At 54.7% G+C, this 18,371-nt stretch overlaps 2 protein-coding genes across 4 annotated transcripts; one reads left to right on the top strand and one right to left on the bottom strand.

Annotated features, from left to right (window-relative positions):
- Positions 1 to 33: 33 nt before the first annotated feature.
- On the bottom strand, positions 34 to 4,799 carry DNASE1L1 (deoxyribonuclease 1 like 1; the record flags this gene model as incomplete). The annotated part of the gene is made up of 7 exons (XM_057718896.1): positions 34 to 2,161; positions 2,244 to 2,492; positions 2,573 to 2,685; positions 2,823 to 2,923; positions 4,008 to 4,094; positions 4,176 to 4,264; positions 4,623 to 4,799. Coding segments are annotated over 7 exons (963 nt in total), but the record flags the coding sequence as incomplete, so codon positions are not given.
- Positions 4,800 to 8,454: 3,655 nt separating this feature from the next.
- On the top strand, positions 8,455 to 18,359 carry TAFAZZIN (tafazzin, phospholipid-lysophospholipid transacylase). Of its 3 annotated transcripts, XM_057717880.1 has the most exons (10): positions 8,455 to 8,884; positions 9,047 to 9,175; positions 10,198 to 10,243; positions 10,479 to 10,564; positions 14,909 to 14,989; positions 15,098 to 15,139; positions 16,173 to 16,235; positions 16,394 to 16,446; positions 16,842 to 16,919; positions 17,041 to 18,359. In XM_057717880.1, exons 1-10 carry the CDS (start codon positions 8,776 to 8,778, stop codon positions 17,140 to 17,142), a joined length of 789 nt encoding a protein of 262 aa, XP_057573863.1. In that variant the 5' UTR covers positions 8,455 to 8,775; the 3' UTR covers positions 17,143 to 18,359. The 3 variants fall into 3 exon arrangements, with proteins under 3 accessions (XP_057573863.1, XP_057573860.1, XP_057573861.1); XM_057717877.1 differs by having other exon boundaries at positions 8,471 to 8,884; positions 16,842 to 18,359; XM_057717878.1 differs by lacking the exon at positions 16,173 to 16,235 and having other exon boundaries at positions 8,471 to 8,884; positions 16,842 to 18,359.
- The last annotated feature ends 12 nt before the right edge of the window (positions 18,360 to 18,371 follow it).

Genomic DNA, 18,371 nt, shown 5'->3' with positions numbered 1-18,371 from the left:
TGTCCTTGTCATCTGGATTCTTGGGGGGGGGGGGGGGGGTGAGGAGCCCTAGAGTTGCTGTCCCTTTCTTCAGAAAATGGCTGACAGCTAAGCTGGCCAGTTGGCACTTAGCAGGGCCAGTGAGGTAATAAGCCCAGCACCAGGACCAGCAGCCTTTGCTCAGTTATGATGTGGTCTTGGACTCACCCAGATACCAGGCATTAGGTTCACAAGTCACCCTGGATGTACAGGGAGCACTTCCTTAGTAAAGCACCCACCCTGGGCCATGGAAAAGGACCTCAGGCTGCTGTGAAAGCTCTTTCCCAAGGGTCTCAGACCAGAACAGGAACACTGTTGGAAATGGGGAGGAAGGAACATGGTCCTAGCTGTATTTTATTTTCACCAGGAGACTGGGGTCATTCAGTTAGAACGTTTGTCCTGGGCCTAAACATGATTCCCTTCCTACAGAGTGGAGTCTCCTTGTGCCACCCCCTCCCCCATCCGAAGCCTAACCCACCACCCCTTATAGGGCCTCATTCTCAGGGCTCTTGCCACCACTCCTGACATCAACCTCCTATGGCTGAAACAGGGCCTTGGGCACAAGACATGTTTGGGCACACAGTGTGCAGTGCCCTCCTTGGCCCAGGGGATCTTGGTGTGCTGCCTGGTGGCTGACTGCCAGGGCCACCCTGCTGCAAGAGCTGAGTCCCACATCTCCGCTAGGTGGGATGGCCTGAGGTTGTGAGCCCAGAAGAGGACCCTAAACGGATTTGGCTCCAGAGCCCAGCACGGTAGCTGCAGAGCCTGGCCTCAGTCTGGCTGTGACTGCATGTAGCACGCAGACCCTCAGCCCCTGAGAGGCCCCTGGCATTTTGTAATCCTTGGTAACTGCTGTTTCTAAAGTTTAAAACTACCTTTTTAGCTCAAGTAGATGCTTCTAAATCATAAAAAGATAAATTGCACTTAAACAGCTCTGATGTCCTGCTGGCTGTTTTTAATGAGCTCTGTTTTCTGGGAAATGGAGCTGGGGCAGGAAGGTTCTGTGATAACATGCTGAATGGGGTCATTGTTAACTTTTGCTGGATATCCTATTTGTAGCCCCTTTTCCTGGAGAGCCACACATTCACACAGTAGCTATTATGGTCACATAGCTGGTTTCTGTAGATTTGTGTGCACCTGTAGCCTTGGTAACAGCCTGCTCCAGGCAGTGCCTGACAGCATCCTGGGTGGTGGGGGCCAGATTGCATGGTGGTTCTGAACATGGACTTGACCAGAGGTGTCAGGGCAGCTAGTTGGGTTATAATGAGCTTAAATATTTCCTGTGTACTAGTTAGTGTGTGTGTTCTATCTACTGGGGTCTTTTTTTTTTAATGTTTATCTTTGGCCGTGTTGGGTCTGAGTTGTGGCACCTGGGCTTGTGGGCTTAGGTGCCCCATAGCATGTGGGATCTTAGTTCCCTGACCAGGGATCAAACCCATGTCCCCTGCATTAGAAGGTGGACTCTTTTTTTTTTTTTTCCAGAAGGCAGATTCTTAACCACTGGACCACCAGGGATGTCTCTACTGGGGTCTTGATATTGTTGGTTCATATACATCCTGTGTAGATAAAGATGAGCCTTTGGCATGTCTGCTACACACACGTAATATCCCTGCAATCTAGCTCTCTGTTCTCAGTGTGTGTGGTCTTGTCATACAATAATAAAATCTTTTGATCTGTTGTGATTCCCTTTCCTGAGCCCTGCACTTTAGCCAAGATCACCTGCTGAGCCCTTTCATCCCCTCCCCCAGCCCTGGAGCCCGCTTTTTGTCCTTACTCCTGACACTACTTGGGCGGAGAGTGGCACACGTCCAGCTGCAGGGCCCCTGCCTTCCTCTTCCACATTCTAATGCCAAGCACAGGCCCAACCAAAGAACACGAACCAAAGCAAAGGCACATGGAGGAGTGGCACCAGGGCAGGGTGGAAGGGGGGGCGGGGGGGTTGAGTCCGGAAGACCGCATAGTCCTCACATCTGTAGGCAGCCTGTACACGGTGGCTTCAGGCCACCAGGCCCAGCTGGGGGGACAGGAGTGGCAGCAGCAGCAGCAGTGACAGCAACAGAGTGGCCAGGCTGAGGGGCTGGACCCTGTGCACGGCCCGGCTCAGCTCCACCTCCACGGGGTAGTGGTCGCTGATGTTGAGGGCCTGGGGACGGGCAGCGGGACGAGGCATCAGTCTCAGGGCCGAGGGACTTGCCTGTGAGCCCGTTCCTGCCTCACCCCTTTACCTCCTCCTCAGTGAGCCCGAAGCTCCAGGGGAAGTCGAAGGCGGCTGCGCCTGCCAGCAGGCTCTGGAGGCGCTCCCCGTGTAGCACTATGCGGTCGTAGGTGCAGTGGGTACTGGCCCGCACCGTGGTGTCCACGCCGTCAGCGATGGCCCAGTGGAAGCCAGCCTGCGTCCGAAGGACCAGGTCGTCCAGGTACTTTTTGGCCAGCGAAGCACAGTCTGCATTGAAGTCCCCAAGCAAGATCACATCCTGGAGAGGGAGGCAGCAGTCGAGCCTGGTCACCTGGCTGTCCTGTCCCCCTCCCTCCCATACAGTTGGCCCAGCCCTACCTCGCTCTGCCAGCGCTGGGAGGCATCCAGAAATACATCGTACAGGGCGTTCAGCTCCGCCTCTACAGCCTTCGGAGTGGTGTGCAGTGGGACCAGCACCAGGCTGGGAAGAACTGCAAGGCCCCAGGGACAGAGGGCTCCCAGCCACTCCTGGCCCTGCTCTGCCCAGTACCCCCCAAGCCCCCCACAGAACCCGCCAGACTCCCCTTCCTGCCCCCTCATAGCAGGGCCACCCTTCTTCCTCTCCTACCCTTGCTGGGCAAAGAGAACCGGCACACAAAGGGCTCCCGGGCAAAGAGGTCATCCTGATCATCGTACACGTAGGAATCCAGGACCTGCGTCTTGTGTGACCTGGTGGACCAGGGGCAAGAAGCAGTGGCCCCATGTCACTGGTTTTGGTTTGCGAGTGCTCACGTCAGACCTGGCACTCAGGGAGAGGGCCCTCCACCAGCAGCTCCATTTCATGTAAGCACAGCCTTCCTAGCCTTTCTTTCTAGAACTTCTTCTAGATTGAGATATAATTCACACATCATAAAACTCACCTGTTTAAAATTCACAATTCAGTGGATTCAGTACACTCACAAGGTCGTGCAACCATCACCACAATCAATTTTAGAATGTTCTCATCACCCCAAAGAAACCTCTCCCCTGAGCAGTTCCTGTTCCCCTCCCCCTCTGCCTCTGGAAGCCCCTGATCTATTTTCTGTCTCTCTAAATTCACCTCTGCTGGACATTTCTTGTGAATGGAATCAAATAATACCTAGTCTTCTGTGTCTGGTTCTTTCCCTTAGCACATGTGTCCTAGGTTCATCCAGGCTGCAGCCCGGCTCAGACTTCCTTCCTTCTTAGGCTGAATGATATTCCACTGTATCTGTTCATCAGCTGACGGACAATGGGATCGTTTCTACTTTGAGACATTATGAGCGGTGCTGCTGTATGGGCGTGTCTCTGTTCCCCTGTCATTTTGGAGTGAATTCTCGACATTATATATTTTCATCTATATAGAGGGACATGTCTCTTTCCCTGACTGCCACCCTTGCCCTCTCGATCCCAACCCCCAGGCTGTCCTCCCAGGGACTTAGGGCTGTTTCTGGAAACTGGCTCTTCCCAGGACCTGTGACAGGCCCCTGGTGAGCCTCTTCCCAGAAGCTGCAACCAGTCACTAGCAAAGAGGGGGTCAGCCTCGCCCTGAGCCCCCACGGCTTCTGCAGGAGAGAGGCAGGGGGCCTCACATCTGTGACTGGAGAAGGAAGGCCACCTGCTGGAGGGACACATGGGCACTGAAGCTGTCTGGGGTAGAGGACAGGAAGATCCCAGGGTAAAACCACTGAGGAGAACAAGTGCTAGGTGAAGGTGAGGGCCACTTTTGGGGCTACTGTGCCACCTTGCACCAGGCCAACTGCCTGGCCCCTCATCGGTCACTGTCTGCACTCACCGGTAGATGTACACGTACTTCTCCTTGTACGTGCCGCGCCCCAGCAGGAGGCTGCTCAGGGAGCTGTAGGGCCCGGAGTCATCAAATCTGCCAGGAAAGGGGAACCTGGGGTCAGCGGCCCTAAGGCTTTGGGGGCCCCCCAGGTTAGACCCACAGAGCCTTCCTCACCGATTGAGTTCTCGAAGCAGGAGGGGGATGGCACTGCCAGTAGAGTCCACCACCTCCTGCAGCACCGTGATGTCACAGCGAGCCAGGATCTGCAGGACACCAGGAAGGCCATCCCCACTCAGTGCCAGCTGCCCTGGGAGAGGGGTGGTATCCCTGGGACCTGGCACCGATATGGCCAAGAGTGTCATGACACGCTGGCTGCAGCCCAAAGAGAGCAGCAAGGCTAGAAAAGACCTGGGAGAAGATTGAATACAATCTCCACCAACACTGCACCCATTTTACAGAGGAGGAGACTGAGGCCAACGACAGGAAAGGAAGGTGCTGCACGTCTCCACACCATGTCTCCTGATGTCTGCTCTTCTCCAGCACATGTCCCTGGTCAGGTAGGGCTAGGGGCTTTGGGTCATGGTCCTTAGGGGCACAGCTTCCCTGCAGTGATGAACCTACCCGTACTAAGGTGTCCAGCACAGGCTCCCTGGCCACCTTGTTGAGTGTCAGCCGCTGGGCGTTGAAAGCACAGATGCGGAAGGTCTCAGCCCCACTGGCCAGGAGGAGGAGCAGGAGCAGTGCATGGCTAAGTATGGGCTTCTGGAACCCTCCAGAGGAATCCAGGTTGCCCCAGGTTCAGGTCCCAGTTGGGCTCAGTTCTAGTTCCAGAAGGACATGGTAATATGTGACAGAGAAAGTGGCTGCCTAGCACCAGCCTCCCAGAGCTGCCAGCGTCACACATTTCCTGCCTTTCTTCCTTGTGGACACCTTCCGACATCAGCATGCATGGTTCAATCTTGTCCTTTTTAATTGTGGTCAAATACACACAGCATCAAGTTTACCATCTTAAACATTTTTAAGTGTCCAGTTCAGTGGCATGAAGCACCTTTACACTGTTGTGCCACCATCCCCACCATCCATCCCCGGAACTTCTTCATCTTCCAAACTGAAACTCTGTCCCCATTAGATACTAATCCCCCTCCTCTCCCCCAACCTGTGCTCCCCCCACCATCCTACTTTCTGTCTCTAGGAATCTGACTACTCTAGGCACCTCATACAAGTGGAGTCATACAGGATCTGTCTGCAACTGTTTGATTTCATTGACCATAATGTCCTTGTTTCATCCATGTTGTAGCAGGTGTCAGAACGCCCTTGCTTTTAAATTCTAAAATTTAAAATTTAAATTTAGATTCTAAATTCATTCCACTGTATGGATGGACCACATTTTTTTCGTCTATTCACCTATCCATGGACACTGGGTTGCTTCCACTTTTTGGCTACTGTCCATAGTGCTGCTGTGAAAACGAGTGTACAAATATCTATTCAAGTTCCTGCTTTCAATCCTTTTGGTTAGATACCCAGAAATGAAATTGCTGGATCATATGGTGATCCTATATTTAATTTTTTGGAGGAACTGCCATACTATTTTCCACAGTGGCTGCCCCATCTTACATTCCCACCAGCAGTGCACAAGGGTTCAACCTTAGAGTTGATTACAACTTTTCACCACCAGTAGCAATTAGAAGGACCATCTTCGTGCATCTCTGTCTTCCCACTTGGCAGACATTACCTTTAAGACAAACTCCCAGCAGTATAATTGCTGGATTCAGGGCGTATGCATTTAAAGTGATCTCGGATACACCAAATCACCACAGTGTGTGATGGGGCCCCTCTCCCACGTCCCCGCCACCACTGGTAAGCCCTACTTGTTCATCTTATCAGCTGGAACCCCCCTCTTCCTGGGTGTCTTTCTCAGATTATCTTTCTCAGGCTCCCAGGCTTTGACCTCTCTTTTGGGCGCAGGCCTTCGCTCAACTCCCTGTTGGTGTCATCCTCATACAGCGACGTAAGTCCCTCTACTTCTGTCTGCCTGTTTTTCTCTGTCACCTTGTCACCTTCCCCCTTGGTTTCACTTTCTGCCTGCTTGGACTCCATGCCTGTTTCTCCCTAGCCACCTGCTCTGTCATTCATGCTAGTTTGGGTCCCATTCCCTGGTGCCTATTCTGGGATGTATGTAGGCCATTAGGCAGCTCTGGGCTGGCAAGGGCAGGCTTGGAGGCTCTGGGGCCAGGGGCTCCCAGGAGGGCGGACAAGAAGAACTAGAAAGTTCCTGGCCTCAGCCCAAAGCCGGTCCGGGCTCCCAACACCAGCCCTTAGCCCCAGCCCTGGGATTCCCTTCCCCTCTCGCCTTCCCTCACAGGCTGGGGGCAACTTCCTCCTTCCCTCTGGCCAGAGGGCTCCCATACCTGCGCAGACTGGGTGGTCTCCTCACCACCTTCCTGTGCTGTGAGCGGATCGCGACTCCCCACGGAATCACAGCGCCTGCCTGAGCCGAGACCGGAGACGAAAAAAGAGGAAGAGACTTTCAACTCGCCCCACCCGTCCGGGCCGGTTCGGCCGCCCCACCCTTCCTGGTGGGCGGGCCCAGCTCTGGCTCCGCCCCGGCGGCCGCAGGGAGAGCGGGCGCCTGGCCTGGGAACCGCGGACCTGACCGCCCACTTTCCCACCGGACCCCGCTTTCCCCGCCGGCATGGGACCCGGCGCTGGCTGAGGCGAAGGCGGGGGAGGGTTTGAGCAGATGACCAGGCTGTGAGTAAGAGTTTTGCCTGTGCCAAAGGCGCGCGGCGAGGAGCTGCTGCCACCCGAGTGCAAACCCTGTTCTGCGCTCTCCCAGGCCCGGCTCTCAGCCCCCGTCCAGGTCCGGATCGGGTGGGGAAGACGCTAGAGCTGGAGCGCATGCCCGAAGAAGGAAGCCCCGCGGTGAGCCTGGGCACCACCGAGGACAAAGCCTCCTCTTCAAGTCCTCGGGCCGGGCCCGGTGTGGCTGCGCACTCCTGAGTGCTCTGAATACCCAAAGCGAGCGACAGACGGCGCAGCAACTGACCATGGTGGTGGAAGCCGAGGGCGGACTGAAAAACTGTACCCGAGAGTTTAGAGATCTGGCAGCTCAGTGCCCCGTGGGGATCCTGCACTGTCGCTGCTGGGACAAGTGGGGGACTCGGCGGTGTCTATGAGCGGGAGATGGGTGCTTACTGGATGGTTGTAGTTTGGTCTTCGGGGCAATGTCCCCTTTGGCAGGACCTGCGCGCTAATGGATTGGGGGTAGTGATGAGCAGAAGGTTGGGAATTTTTCTTTTCCGCTGCTTGCGGGATCTTAGTTCCCCAACCAGGGATTGAACCCGCGCCGTCGGTAGTGAGAGCACTGAGTCCTAACCACTGGACCGCCAGGAAATTCCCGTGGAAAAAAATTTTTTTAAATAAATTTATGTATTTGTTTTTTGGCTGCTGTGCATAGGCTTTCTCTAGTTGCAACAAGCAGGGTCTACTCTTCCGTTGCAGTGCGTGGGCTTCTCATTGCGGTGGCTTATCTTGTTTTGGCGCACAGGCTCTAGGCGTACAGGCTTCAGTAGTTGTGGCACGTGGGCTCAGTAGTTGTGGCTCGCGGGCTTAGTTGCTCTGCGGCACGTGGGATCTTCCTGGACCAGGGCTCCAAACCGTGTCCCCTGCATTGTCAGGCGGATTCGTAAGCACTGCGCCACCAGGAAAGTCCTCCCAAATTTTTTTTTAATCAATAAAATTATGCTTTGCTTTAAAAATAAAAAACAGACTGCTTAACGAATACAGGGCTTTCTTTTCCAGGTGATGAACATGTTTGGAACTAGTTAGAGGTAGTGGTTGTCAACACTGCGGATGTACTAAAGGATATAAAATACTGTAATACACATATATAGTGTTTCCTATTGTATGTTATATGCTGTTATATATTACATATTACATCACATGTTACATTATATTGCATACATTCACATAGTACAATTCTGTAATATGGTAATTACATAAAATTGTATGTAGGTAATTATGCAAAATTATATAATGTAATATATACAACATATAACATTACATATGTTACATACATAAAATAATATATATAATATAAAATGCTATGAAATATTATAAAATGGTTAATTCCATGTTATATGAAATGAATGAAAACAAAGGAGGGAAAAAACTAAAGTGTTCCGCCAGCCGGACCTTCAGTGGTGTCAGGTAATCATGCTGTGCAGCCTATGTTACTCGCGGAGACCTTTTCGGGGACTAACTAATGAGACAAAACGCACGAGCTGCCGGCTGGTGGCCTCGAACCTCAACTGCACTGGGGCGGGGCGGGGCCGGGGCGGGGCCGGGCCGGGGCGGGGCCACGCAGCTCGTGGGCACGCCCCCGCTGCCGTCAAGCAGCCCGAGCGCGTTTTGCGACAGACGACGGTAGAGCCCAGCCCCGTCGCAGACTCGCTTTCCGGTGGGTGCGCGGGGCTCGCGGCTACCGCCGGCATCCGCGCTGGCTCCTCAGTTCGTTCCTCATCTCTTGGCTCCGGGGCGGCTAGTGTGTGGCGAGAGAGCGGGGCCGGGCCCGGTTCTGGCCTGACCCGCTAGGTGGCCTTGGTCGAGTCCCCTGTCGCGCCGAGCCGCGGCGCCCGTCTGTGGCGCGGGCCTGTCAGGGACCCGGCTCCCGAGCGGTTGAGGGCGCAGACCTGAAGCGGCCCCACAGGCTGCCCCGGGGCAGGGGGAGCGCCGGGCCGCCGGGGGCGGTGGGGGAAGCTCGGTCGGGGGGGAGATGCCCTTACACGTGAAATGGCCGTTCCCTGCGGTGCCGCCGCTCACCTGGACCCTGGCCAGCAGCGTCGTCATGGGCCTGGTGGGCACCTACAGCTGCTTCTGGACCAGTGAGTGGGCCCAAAGCCGAGGCAGAGTCGGCCACGGGTCTCCACGCCCAGCCAGAGTTGGGGTTCGGGGTTGGGGGCATTGGCGGGGCTGGCTTGGCCAGGGGAAGCCCTGGGCTCCCGGGAAAGGAGGCCAAGATCCCGACCCTCCCCCTCTCCCCCCAGAGTTCATGAACAACCTCACCGTCCACAACAAGGAGGTGCTCTACGAGCTCATTGAGAACCGAGGCCCAGCCACACCCCTCATCACGGTCTCCAATCACCAATCCTGCATGGATGACCCTCATCTCTGGGGTACGCGGGCCAGTGTGCTGGGCTCGGGGAGGCAAGGAAGGAACCTGGGACAGGGCCAAAGACTAGCAGACCAAACTAACTCCTCATGGGGCTCTTTGGATACCCCTGGCACTCCTGTTTCTGGAGTGTCCTGCCCCAGGGATGAAAGTTTGATTTGTGGCCCCTTCAGTATCCTCCTAGGGAATGGGATTTGGAGAGGGTCTCAGAAATTTGGAGGGAATGGCCACAGTGCAAGGTCTGACAGCTCCTTTACTCCGATGCATCAGGCCTGAGAGACCCTCCATTCTCTAAACTGTCAAGGTTCCAAAGAGTCTTGAGAACAACTCTGAGGACCACAGGGTGTCCTGTCAAGGAAGCTCTGGGCTAGGGGCTGGAAGACCTGTGTCCTGGTTACAGGTCTGCTCTCGGCTAGGTTTGTAGCCTTTGACCAGCCTCATTTGGGAGCTCGCTTCCTTACCTAGAATTTCCTGCTCTGCTGACTTCACAGGGAGTTGCTTGGCTCCAGTAACCCAGATGGCTGGGTACGAGGGTGCTCAGGGCTCCCACTGCTGAACGCAGGAGGATAGACTAGGAGGTAGAGCTCGTGGGGAGCCATGTGGTCAAATTAGAGCCTTTCAGAGGTCACCCTTGCCGCTGCACAGAGCGTGGCCTGTAGGGTGCCACAGGCAGATCCTAGGAGACCAGGAAGGTGGAAGGAGGCTTTAGAGCCATCCAGTAGCCTGGACCAGGATGATGGCTGTGACAGTGGAGGAATAGGTAGAAGAATAGGCAGCACCAGAATATATTGGGGAGGTAGGCAGATCAGATGTGGTGACTAATAAGATATAGGGGGTGGAAGAAATGGAGGAGCCAGGGGGAACTTGAGGGTCTGGCCCAAGGGTCTGGAAGATGCCACTTTGGACCATAGGGCAATGGTAGTGCTGCTGTCCATGTTCTTCATTCCCTGAAACAGCGTGACAGAAATAGGCGCCCCCCAGGTACAAGGTAAGTTGGGGCTTGACGCCTTTCCTCTCCTTCTCCAGGGATCCTGAAACTCCGCCACATCTGGAACCTGAAGTTGATGCGTTGGTGAGGAGGGGTGGGCCCCTCACGGTGGGCCTGGTAGGCCTCACCCGTCTCTGCCCAGATTTCCCCTCCTGCTCTGCCGAGGAGGCGGCCTCCAACAGTCCAGGCAGGGCATGGGGTGGGGCCCCACAGGCCCTCCAGTGCGTCCGTTCTGCATTGCTGACGGTGTCAGGCATCATGCCGGGGGGGAGGGCAGAGAAGCAGGGTGCAGGGGTGACTGCATCTGTCCCCTCTCCAGGACCCCCGCGGCTGCAGACATCTGCTTCACCAAGGAGCTGCACTCCCACTTCTTCAGCTTGGGCAAGTGCGTGCCCGTGTGCCGAGGTGAGCTGCTCCTCTGGGAGGGGCTGCTGGGCCGCTGGGTGAAGGGAGGTGCTTCTGGGGGCTTCTCTGGCCTCACTTGGGGTACAGAGACTGGTGGCCAGTGCCTCTGGCTTGGCAGCCCTGGGAGTAGAGGGACCCCGGTGGAACAGGCCGCCTGGGAGCAAGCGGAGCCACGGGTGCTGCCTCACTCGCGTGAGGCCCAGCTCCATCGCGTGGCAGGAGGGGTGGCAGCGGCCCCTGGAGGCATGAGTAATGGCTTCTTGGAGAGCACTCGATTCCCTGCGACTGCCTGAGGATTGTGTGCCCCTGACTGTGGTGTTAGAAGTCAAGGAGGCATTATCCACGCTTCCTTCTTTTGAGGCCGTTGCTAAGAGACTCACTGATGGCAGTATGGTGTCATCAGTCTGTGATGGCAGTGGCATGTGCTGGAGGCTGCGAGTTTGGGAGAACAAACAGGCTGTGGGGCGAAGGGTGTGATGTCGAGTGATTACTCAGCACCTCGCGAGAACTTCAGGAGGTAGGGGCCATTTTGATCCCCCTTCTCCAGATAAAGGAGCTCAGAGGGATAAAGATGCTGGCCCAAGGTCACAGGGCAAGAGGTGGCAAAGCCAGGATTCAAATCCAGGTTGCTTTTTCCTCTGGAAGTAAGATCTTTCCAGGCAGCGTATGAAAGGAAAGGCATTCTAGACACAGGAAGCAAGTAGCAGACACTGGAGGGATATGTGGTAAAGGCAGAAAATTGTAGGTTGCAGGCTGAATGTGAAGGTTCTGGCATAATCACGTTAAGAATTTGGGTTCCGCTTTCTCATCAGGGTAGTGACATGCTTTCGTGTGTGCTTAGAGAGAGAGCCCCCGGCTGCAGTGTGCCTGGAGGACAGGAGCGGGCTTGAGTGGAGGCAGGGAGCCTGGTTAGAGTCTGCCGCAGTCATTCTGGCAGCCGAGGATTGTAGCTGGGCCTCGGGGGGTCACCATGGAGAGCAGAGGCTGGACGGCTTTGGGGTATGCTCTGGAGGTGGGGTTGACAGGACTTGTTGACAGATTGGGTGTAGGAGGGGGCAAGGAAAAGAAAAGTCAAAGATGACACTAGGTGATGTCTGGTGACAACGAGCCACTGGAAGGATGGGACTAGCAGCATGGGGGTTGAGAGGAGCCTGTCACCTGAGCAGGGGAGCGGTCCAGAGACAGTGGGATGCGTGGTTCTGGAACTCAAAAGAACAGTTTGGAATAAAGATACCAGGAACTCAGCTGCAAACAGTCACAAACATAGACGTGAGATCGTAGAGGGGGAGAGCGTGGAGAGAGCAGGGCCCCAGGACAGTGCGTCAGAGCACAGAAGGAGACACAAGCCACCGAGGCAGCAGGGAGCAGTGGCCAGAGGGGAAGGAAAGGGCCCCTCGGTATTGCGGAGGCCTCCACTGGCCCTGGAGAAGCCATTTCCCAGGACTGACAGCCACAGGAGCTACGGGGCAGGGTGGGGGGTGGACAGCAAGGGTGGCCACTCCTCCCAGAGGTTGGGCTGTGAGGAGGAAGTAACCAAAGGGAGTTAGAGGTCAGAGGAAAGCTTCTTGTTTCCAGTAGGTGGAAGTAAAACGTGGTAAAATCCAATAAAGTAAGCTCAAATAATAAACAAAGGTATTTAATGAAAAGCTGCGGTGCCCACTCCTCCAGATCCAGAGACCTACTTACTCCCTAGAGAGAGCCACCTGGAACACTTTCTCTTTTGGCTGCTTTTGGAGGCGACTTCATTTTTGTAAAACATAAGCAGAGGCTACAGTGTCATGGCAAGTGACCGTGGCGTTGTTTATCATGCACTGCTCTGAGAGATGGCGACGCTGCTCGTGTACCCCATCCCTGAGCCTCAGTTCCTCCTTTCTGCAACCTCAGACGCCTTCCACGTCCATGTCTAGTCTCATTCTTCTTTTTGACCCGCATCTAAGTTTTATTGCACAATAAAAGCAGAAACTGAAATCTTAATCCTAAGCACCTTCCAGTGAGAGAAAGTAGGCAGGGACAAGCTGTTTCTCCAATACATTTGATGTGCAGCAAAGATCTAACAACACATATTGAAGCAAAGGCATACTTTGCTTCTGTGTTCCAGGAAATTCCCCTTTCCCCCCAAGCATAGACCTTGTGATATGACGTGAAGTGTCAAAATGATCTTGCACAAGCTACACGAGTAGAAATAGCATTTGCAAAAGTTAAACATTATGAAGTGTTGCTCCCAAACCATGGTATTTTTATTTTTATTTTCTTTTAAGGATTTAACAGTTCTTTTAAAAAAATTTATTTCGGTTTTCATTTATTGGCTGCATTGGATCTTTTTTTAAAATTAATTAATTAATTAATTAATTAACTTATTTTATTGGCTGTGTTGGGTCTTTTTTGCTGTACACGGGCTTTCTTTTGTTGTGGTGAGTGGGGGCGACTCTTCATTGTGGTGCGCCGGCTCCTCATTGCCGTGGCTTCTCTTGTTGCGGAGCACAGGCTCTAGGGGTGTGGGCTTCAGTAGTTGCAGCACATGGGCTCAATAGTTGCTCACGGGCTCTAAAGCGCAGGCTCAATAGTTGTGGCACACGGGCTTAGTTGCTCTGAGGCATGTGGGGTCTTCCTGGAGCAGGGATCGAACCCGTGTCCCCTGCATTGGCAGGCGGATTCTCAACCACTGCACCACCTAGGAAGCCCCTGCATTGGATCTTCGTTACTGTGCGCGGGCTTTCTCTAGTTGCGGAGAGTGGGGGCAGCTCTTCGTTGTGGTGCGCGGGCTCCTCATTGCCGTAGCTTCTCTTGTTGCGGAGCACAGGCTCTAGGCGCGTGGGCTTCAGTAGCTGTGGTTTGCGGGCTCTAGAGCGCAGGCTCAGTAGTTGTGGTGCATGGGCTTAGTTGCTCCCCAAAATGTGGGATCATCCTAGAGCAGAGATCAAACCCGTGTCTCCCGCATTGACAGGCAGATTCTTAACCACTGCGCCAGCAGGGCAGTTTCAAAGCATGGTATTTTTAAATTTTGATTCCAAGCTGGGTGGCTTGGTTGCACCAGTGGGTTTTTGTAGGGCAGGAGGCTGCACCCGTGCAGCCTACCTCTACTGGCTAACGTGATCTCAAGTAGGGAATGTGCTGCTCCTGCGCACAAGGCCCTGAGAAACTGCAGTGGGTGATAGCTCCCCAGCTCCAGCCCCTGAGGGAGCTGCTGGGCCCGGTTCCCATGTGGGTTGGGTTGAGACTCCTGGATCCCTATCTAGAACCTTCCAAAGCCTCAGCCTTACAGAAAACAGGTTGAAAGTCTGTTTCTTAGTGTGTTGGCCCAAATAGTCCTGGTGTCTGTCTATCTGTCTTCCTCTCTACGGACAAGGTTGACGAGTGAGTCTCTTACTGTGTGTGGGTACAGAGCGTCCCCACATGACTCCAAGTTGAGAGCCAGCACATGGCATTAGGCATTTGTGTCTGTGTTGTTGCTGACGGCTGGGCCACCTGGGTCCGGCGTCGTGGTCTTATGGCCTCTCCAGGGTGAGTGTTGCTAGCATCGGCCATGGCTCAACCCCGCTGTTTTCCGTGTGGCAGGTTTGAGTTTTCCCCAACTCATGGACACTGTGTTCCGTCCAATGTTCTCCCGTTCCCGAGGGACCTCGCTCAGGGAGAGTCTAGTTTGCAGGGGGAGCCCTTCGAGGAAGGGGCCAGTGGGAGGGAGGGACAGCAGAGGCTGAGGGCTCCGACAGGGCTAGGAGGCCTGTGAGGAGTGGCTATGGGAACTGGCCTAGCAGAGACCCCAGGGAAAGGGTTGCTGTCCAGAATCTGGGGCCCAAGCAAGGCTGGAAATCACAGGCAGACTTGGTTTGCTTCGGCAGCTTCCTGTGGGCCAGGGGCAGCAGATGGTCGGCTGGCCCAGGGCTGGCTCCTCCTAAGGCTCCAAGAGCCCAGTCGGGGAGGCGGGGGTGCAGGTGGGGCAGGGAGGACAGTAAGTTGATGGGGGATCCGCGAGGGCACGTACTGCAGGTGCCTGACCATGGCCGAAGTCGCTCAGTGGGTGTGGCTGTGCTGGGACTGACAGGTAGAAGGTGGGGTCGTAGGTCAGTGGAGGAATGGCCAAGTTCAGAATTTCAGTTGGAGACACTTTGAAACAATGATGCTTCCTTGCACATCACAGGAACTTAGAGGTTTAAAGGATATTGAACAAAGGACAATAAGGGCCACGGTGTAGCCAGGGCTGAGCAGGTCTGAGAGGGACTGGCCTTGGAAGGTGTTCGTGTGGACCACACGCTGGGGGATGAGGAGCTGCTGTTCCGTACCCAGGGAGGGCGGAGGAGGGGCCCTGGAGGATGGAGACTGAAGGGAGGGACTGTCTCTCTGCAGGAGATGGCGTCTACCAGAAGGGAATGGATTTCATTTTGGAGAAGCTCAACCATGGGGACTGGGTGCACATCTTCCCAGAAGGTCAGTGGGGCTGGCAGGCTCACAACCCTCTCAAGAATATGGGTGGGACTGCCCCCCCCCCGCCCCCCTGGGCAGCCCCCAGCCCTCACCTCAGTCCTCTCTCAACAGGGAAAGTAAACATGAGCTCTGAGTTCCTGCGCTTCAAGTGGGGTAAGAGCCGTGGGCCCTCTCCGGCTGGGTTGGACTGTGGCAGGTGGGGCACATGAGCGTGTTGGTGGCAGCAGGAAGGGGACAGGTGCTGAAACAAGGGCTGGCCTCACAGAGGGACTGGCCCAGGGCAGCTGCTTTTTTTTTTTCTTTTCACTTATTCATGTATTTTATTCTTGTTTTTCCCCATTACATCTTTTTTTTTTTAGAACTTTTATTGAGATACAGTCTCCCAATTCATCCCCTGCAACCCTCCCCGCTTTCCCCACTTGGTGTCCATATGTTTGTTCTCTACATCTGTGTCTCTATTTCTGCCTTGCAAACCGGTTGATTTGTACCATTTTTCTATAGTCCACATATATGTGTTAATATACGATATTTGATTTTCTCTTTCTGACTCACTTTCACTCTGTATGACAGTCTCTAGGTCCATCCATGTCTCTACAAATGTCCCAGTTTCATTCCTTTTTATGGCTGAGTAATAGTCCATTGTATATATGTGCCACATCATCTTTATCCACTCATCTGTTGATGGGCATTTAGGTTGCTTCCATGTCCTGGCTATTGTAAATAGTGCTGCAATGAACATTGGGGTGCATGTGTCTTTTTGAATGATGGTGTTCTCTGGGTATATGCCCAGGAGTGGGATTGCTGGGTCATATGGTAACTCTATTTTCAGTTTTTCAAGGAACCTCCATACTCTTCTCCATAGTGGCTGTATCAATTTACATTCCCACCAACAGTGCAAGAGCATTCCCTTTTCTCCACACCCTCTCCAGCATTTACTGTTTGTAGATTTTCTGATGATACCCATTCTCACCGGTGTGAGGTGATACCTCATTGTCGTTTTGATTTGCATTTCTCTCAGAATTAGTGATGTTGAGCAGCTTTTCATGTGCCTCTTGGCCATCTGTATGTCTTCTTTGGAGAAATGCCAGGGTAGCTGCTTTTAACTGAGGGGAGGGCAGGAGTGGCCTGGGTCGTAGGCTGGCACTGAAGCTGCTCATGTGAACATTTCTGCCTCTCCCCGGGGCAGGAATTGGACGCCTGATCGCCGAATGTCATCTCAATCCTGTCATTCTGCCACTGTGGCATGTCGGTGAGCCTCCCTCTCGGGCCAAGGCTGCAGCCCAGGGAGAGGGGCTTCACTAGGTGGTTTTGGGGGGTGGGTCTCCTCTGGGTGACAGGGAGGGAGTGCCCAGGCTGCCCTGCTCCACCCCACGCCAGCTTCCTGGCCATCTGTCTGCTGTGCTGCAGGAATGAACGACGTCCTTCCTAACAGCCCGCCCTACTTCCCCCGTTTTGGACAGGTGGGTAGGGCTGCTGACCTTGTCTGTCTGTCTGCCATCTGCCCCATGACTCCCACTCAGCACCACTGAGGCCAGATTCAGGAGGGTCTGAGCTTAAGGCTGCAGCAGGGGGAACAGAGTGAAGCAGAGAGAGGGGCTTCCTGGCACCAAGGCTGGGGTGGGGGCAGGCCTTGGGATTGGGACAGGACAGGACAGGATGACGAGGGCATGGACCCCAGGACTGGGATGGCTCTTGGATGTCTCTGAGCCCAACCACTTCATTTTAAAGAGGGAGAGTGGACCCGAGGGAGTACTCAGCGAGTTAAGGACAGGACTTGGCTCCTGGCTCCCCAGGGTGCTGGGGCTGTGGGCACTCCCCTGCTCCTGTCACCCATTGGTGCCTGGTCTCCCCACAGAAAATCACCGTGCTGATCGGGAAGCCCTTCAGTGCCCTACCCGTACTTGAGCGGCTCCGGGCAGAGAACAAGTCAGCTGTGAGTTTCTCCCCCAGGCAGTGCCAGAGCTGTCCTAGCCCATCCCAGTGCCCTTGGCCTCCCAGGGATCCTGGGCGAAGCTCCCTGAGGGCTGCAGGCCAGCCCCAGTCCTTCCCCTCAGGTGGAGATGCGCAAAGCCCTGACAGACTTCATCCAGGAGGAATTCCAGTGTCTGAAGAGCCAGGCGGAGCAGCTCCACAACCACCTGCAGGCCGGGAGATAGGCACCACCCCGCCTAGACCCTGCCCTGGCTTCCGCTTGGACTGGGGTGGGGGTGGGGAGGGGCGGCAAGGCCTGGGACAGAGGCAGCTCTGGGACCCGAGCCCCAGCTGCCAGGCTATCAGTGCCACCTTTGGGTTCTCGCCCTGCACAGAGCTGGGCTGGGGGATGGACTGATGCTTTGAGCTCAGATACGGTTTTTTAGATAGATTTGTTCATAACCCTTAACGGGTGCCCTCTCCTAGTTGGTGAGCATTCCAGCTCCTCTATGGTTCTTCAGTTGAAAGAAGGGTCTCATCTGCTCCTCCCACTTGGCCATGCAGGGAGGAAGACATTTAGGCAGGGGCCTCCTTCTTTCTTACATTCAAGGTGTTCTCTCTCAGGGCTGGGGACTGGAGAGAGGGTAGTTGAAGGAGGGTGGGTGGCCAGGCCTGGCTTCCACCCGCCTGCCCTGATCCAGGAGCTGCTCACCACTTCCTCAGGGATGGCCATCAGCCATGTCTTCCTCCTGCCCATGCTCCCCAGAGGCGTGGGAGCCTCGGGCAGGGCCCAGCCCCGGGCTGCAGGTAGAAGAGCTGCCCTTTTCCAGAAGTGGAGCCCAGCCAAATGGAGCCTGCAGTGAGGGCCCAAAATCCGGCCCCTCACCCTCATGCTGTGGCCCACTGACTTCCCTGTCCTTTCTGCCTCCCCGGCATCACTTGAGTCCCTTGGGGCCTGGGTTTTCATGTTTTATAAACATTAAAGCATCTGTGTTGTGCTCTTTTACCTCTAGGCTCTCTGTAGGGGTGGGAGTGGGAGGTGACCCTCTGGATGGGAAGGCTGGACCCTTAGAGCTCTGGGCACATCAAGAGCACTTGACCAGGACTTCTTAGGTGGCACAGTGGTTAAGAATCCACCTGCCAATGCAGGGGACATGGGTTCAATCCCTGCCCCAGGAAGATACCATATGCCGTGGAGCAACTAAGTCCGTGTGCCACAGCTATTGAGCCTGTGCTCTAGAGCCTGTGAGCCACAACTATTGAGCCCATTTGCCATGATTACTGAAGCCCATGTGCCTAGAGCCCGTGCTCCACAACAAGAGAGGCCACCAAAATCAGGAGCCTGCACACCACAATGAAGAGTAGCGCCCGCTCTCTGCAACTAGAGAAAGCCAGTGTGCAGCAACAAAAGCCAACATCAGCCAATAAAAAATAATTTATAAAAATAAAAAAAGCACTTGATCAGAGGGGCTCT

This window comes from Hippopotamus amphibius, chromosome X (assembly GCF_030028045.1).
Source record: "Hippopotamus amphibius kiboko isolate mHipAmp2 chromosome X, mHipAmp2.hap2, whole genome shotgun sequence".
NCBI lineage: Eukaryota > Metazoa > Chordata > Mammalia > Artiodactyla > Hippopotamidae > Hippopotamus > Hippopotamus amphibius.
Note: the sequence above shows the minus strand (reverse complement) of the source record. Positions and strands in the feature narration are given on the sequence as shown.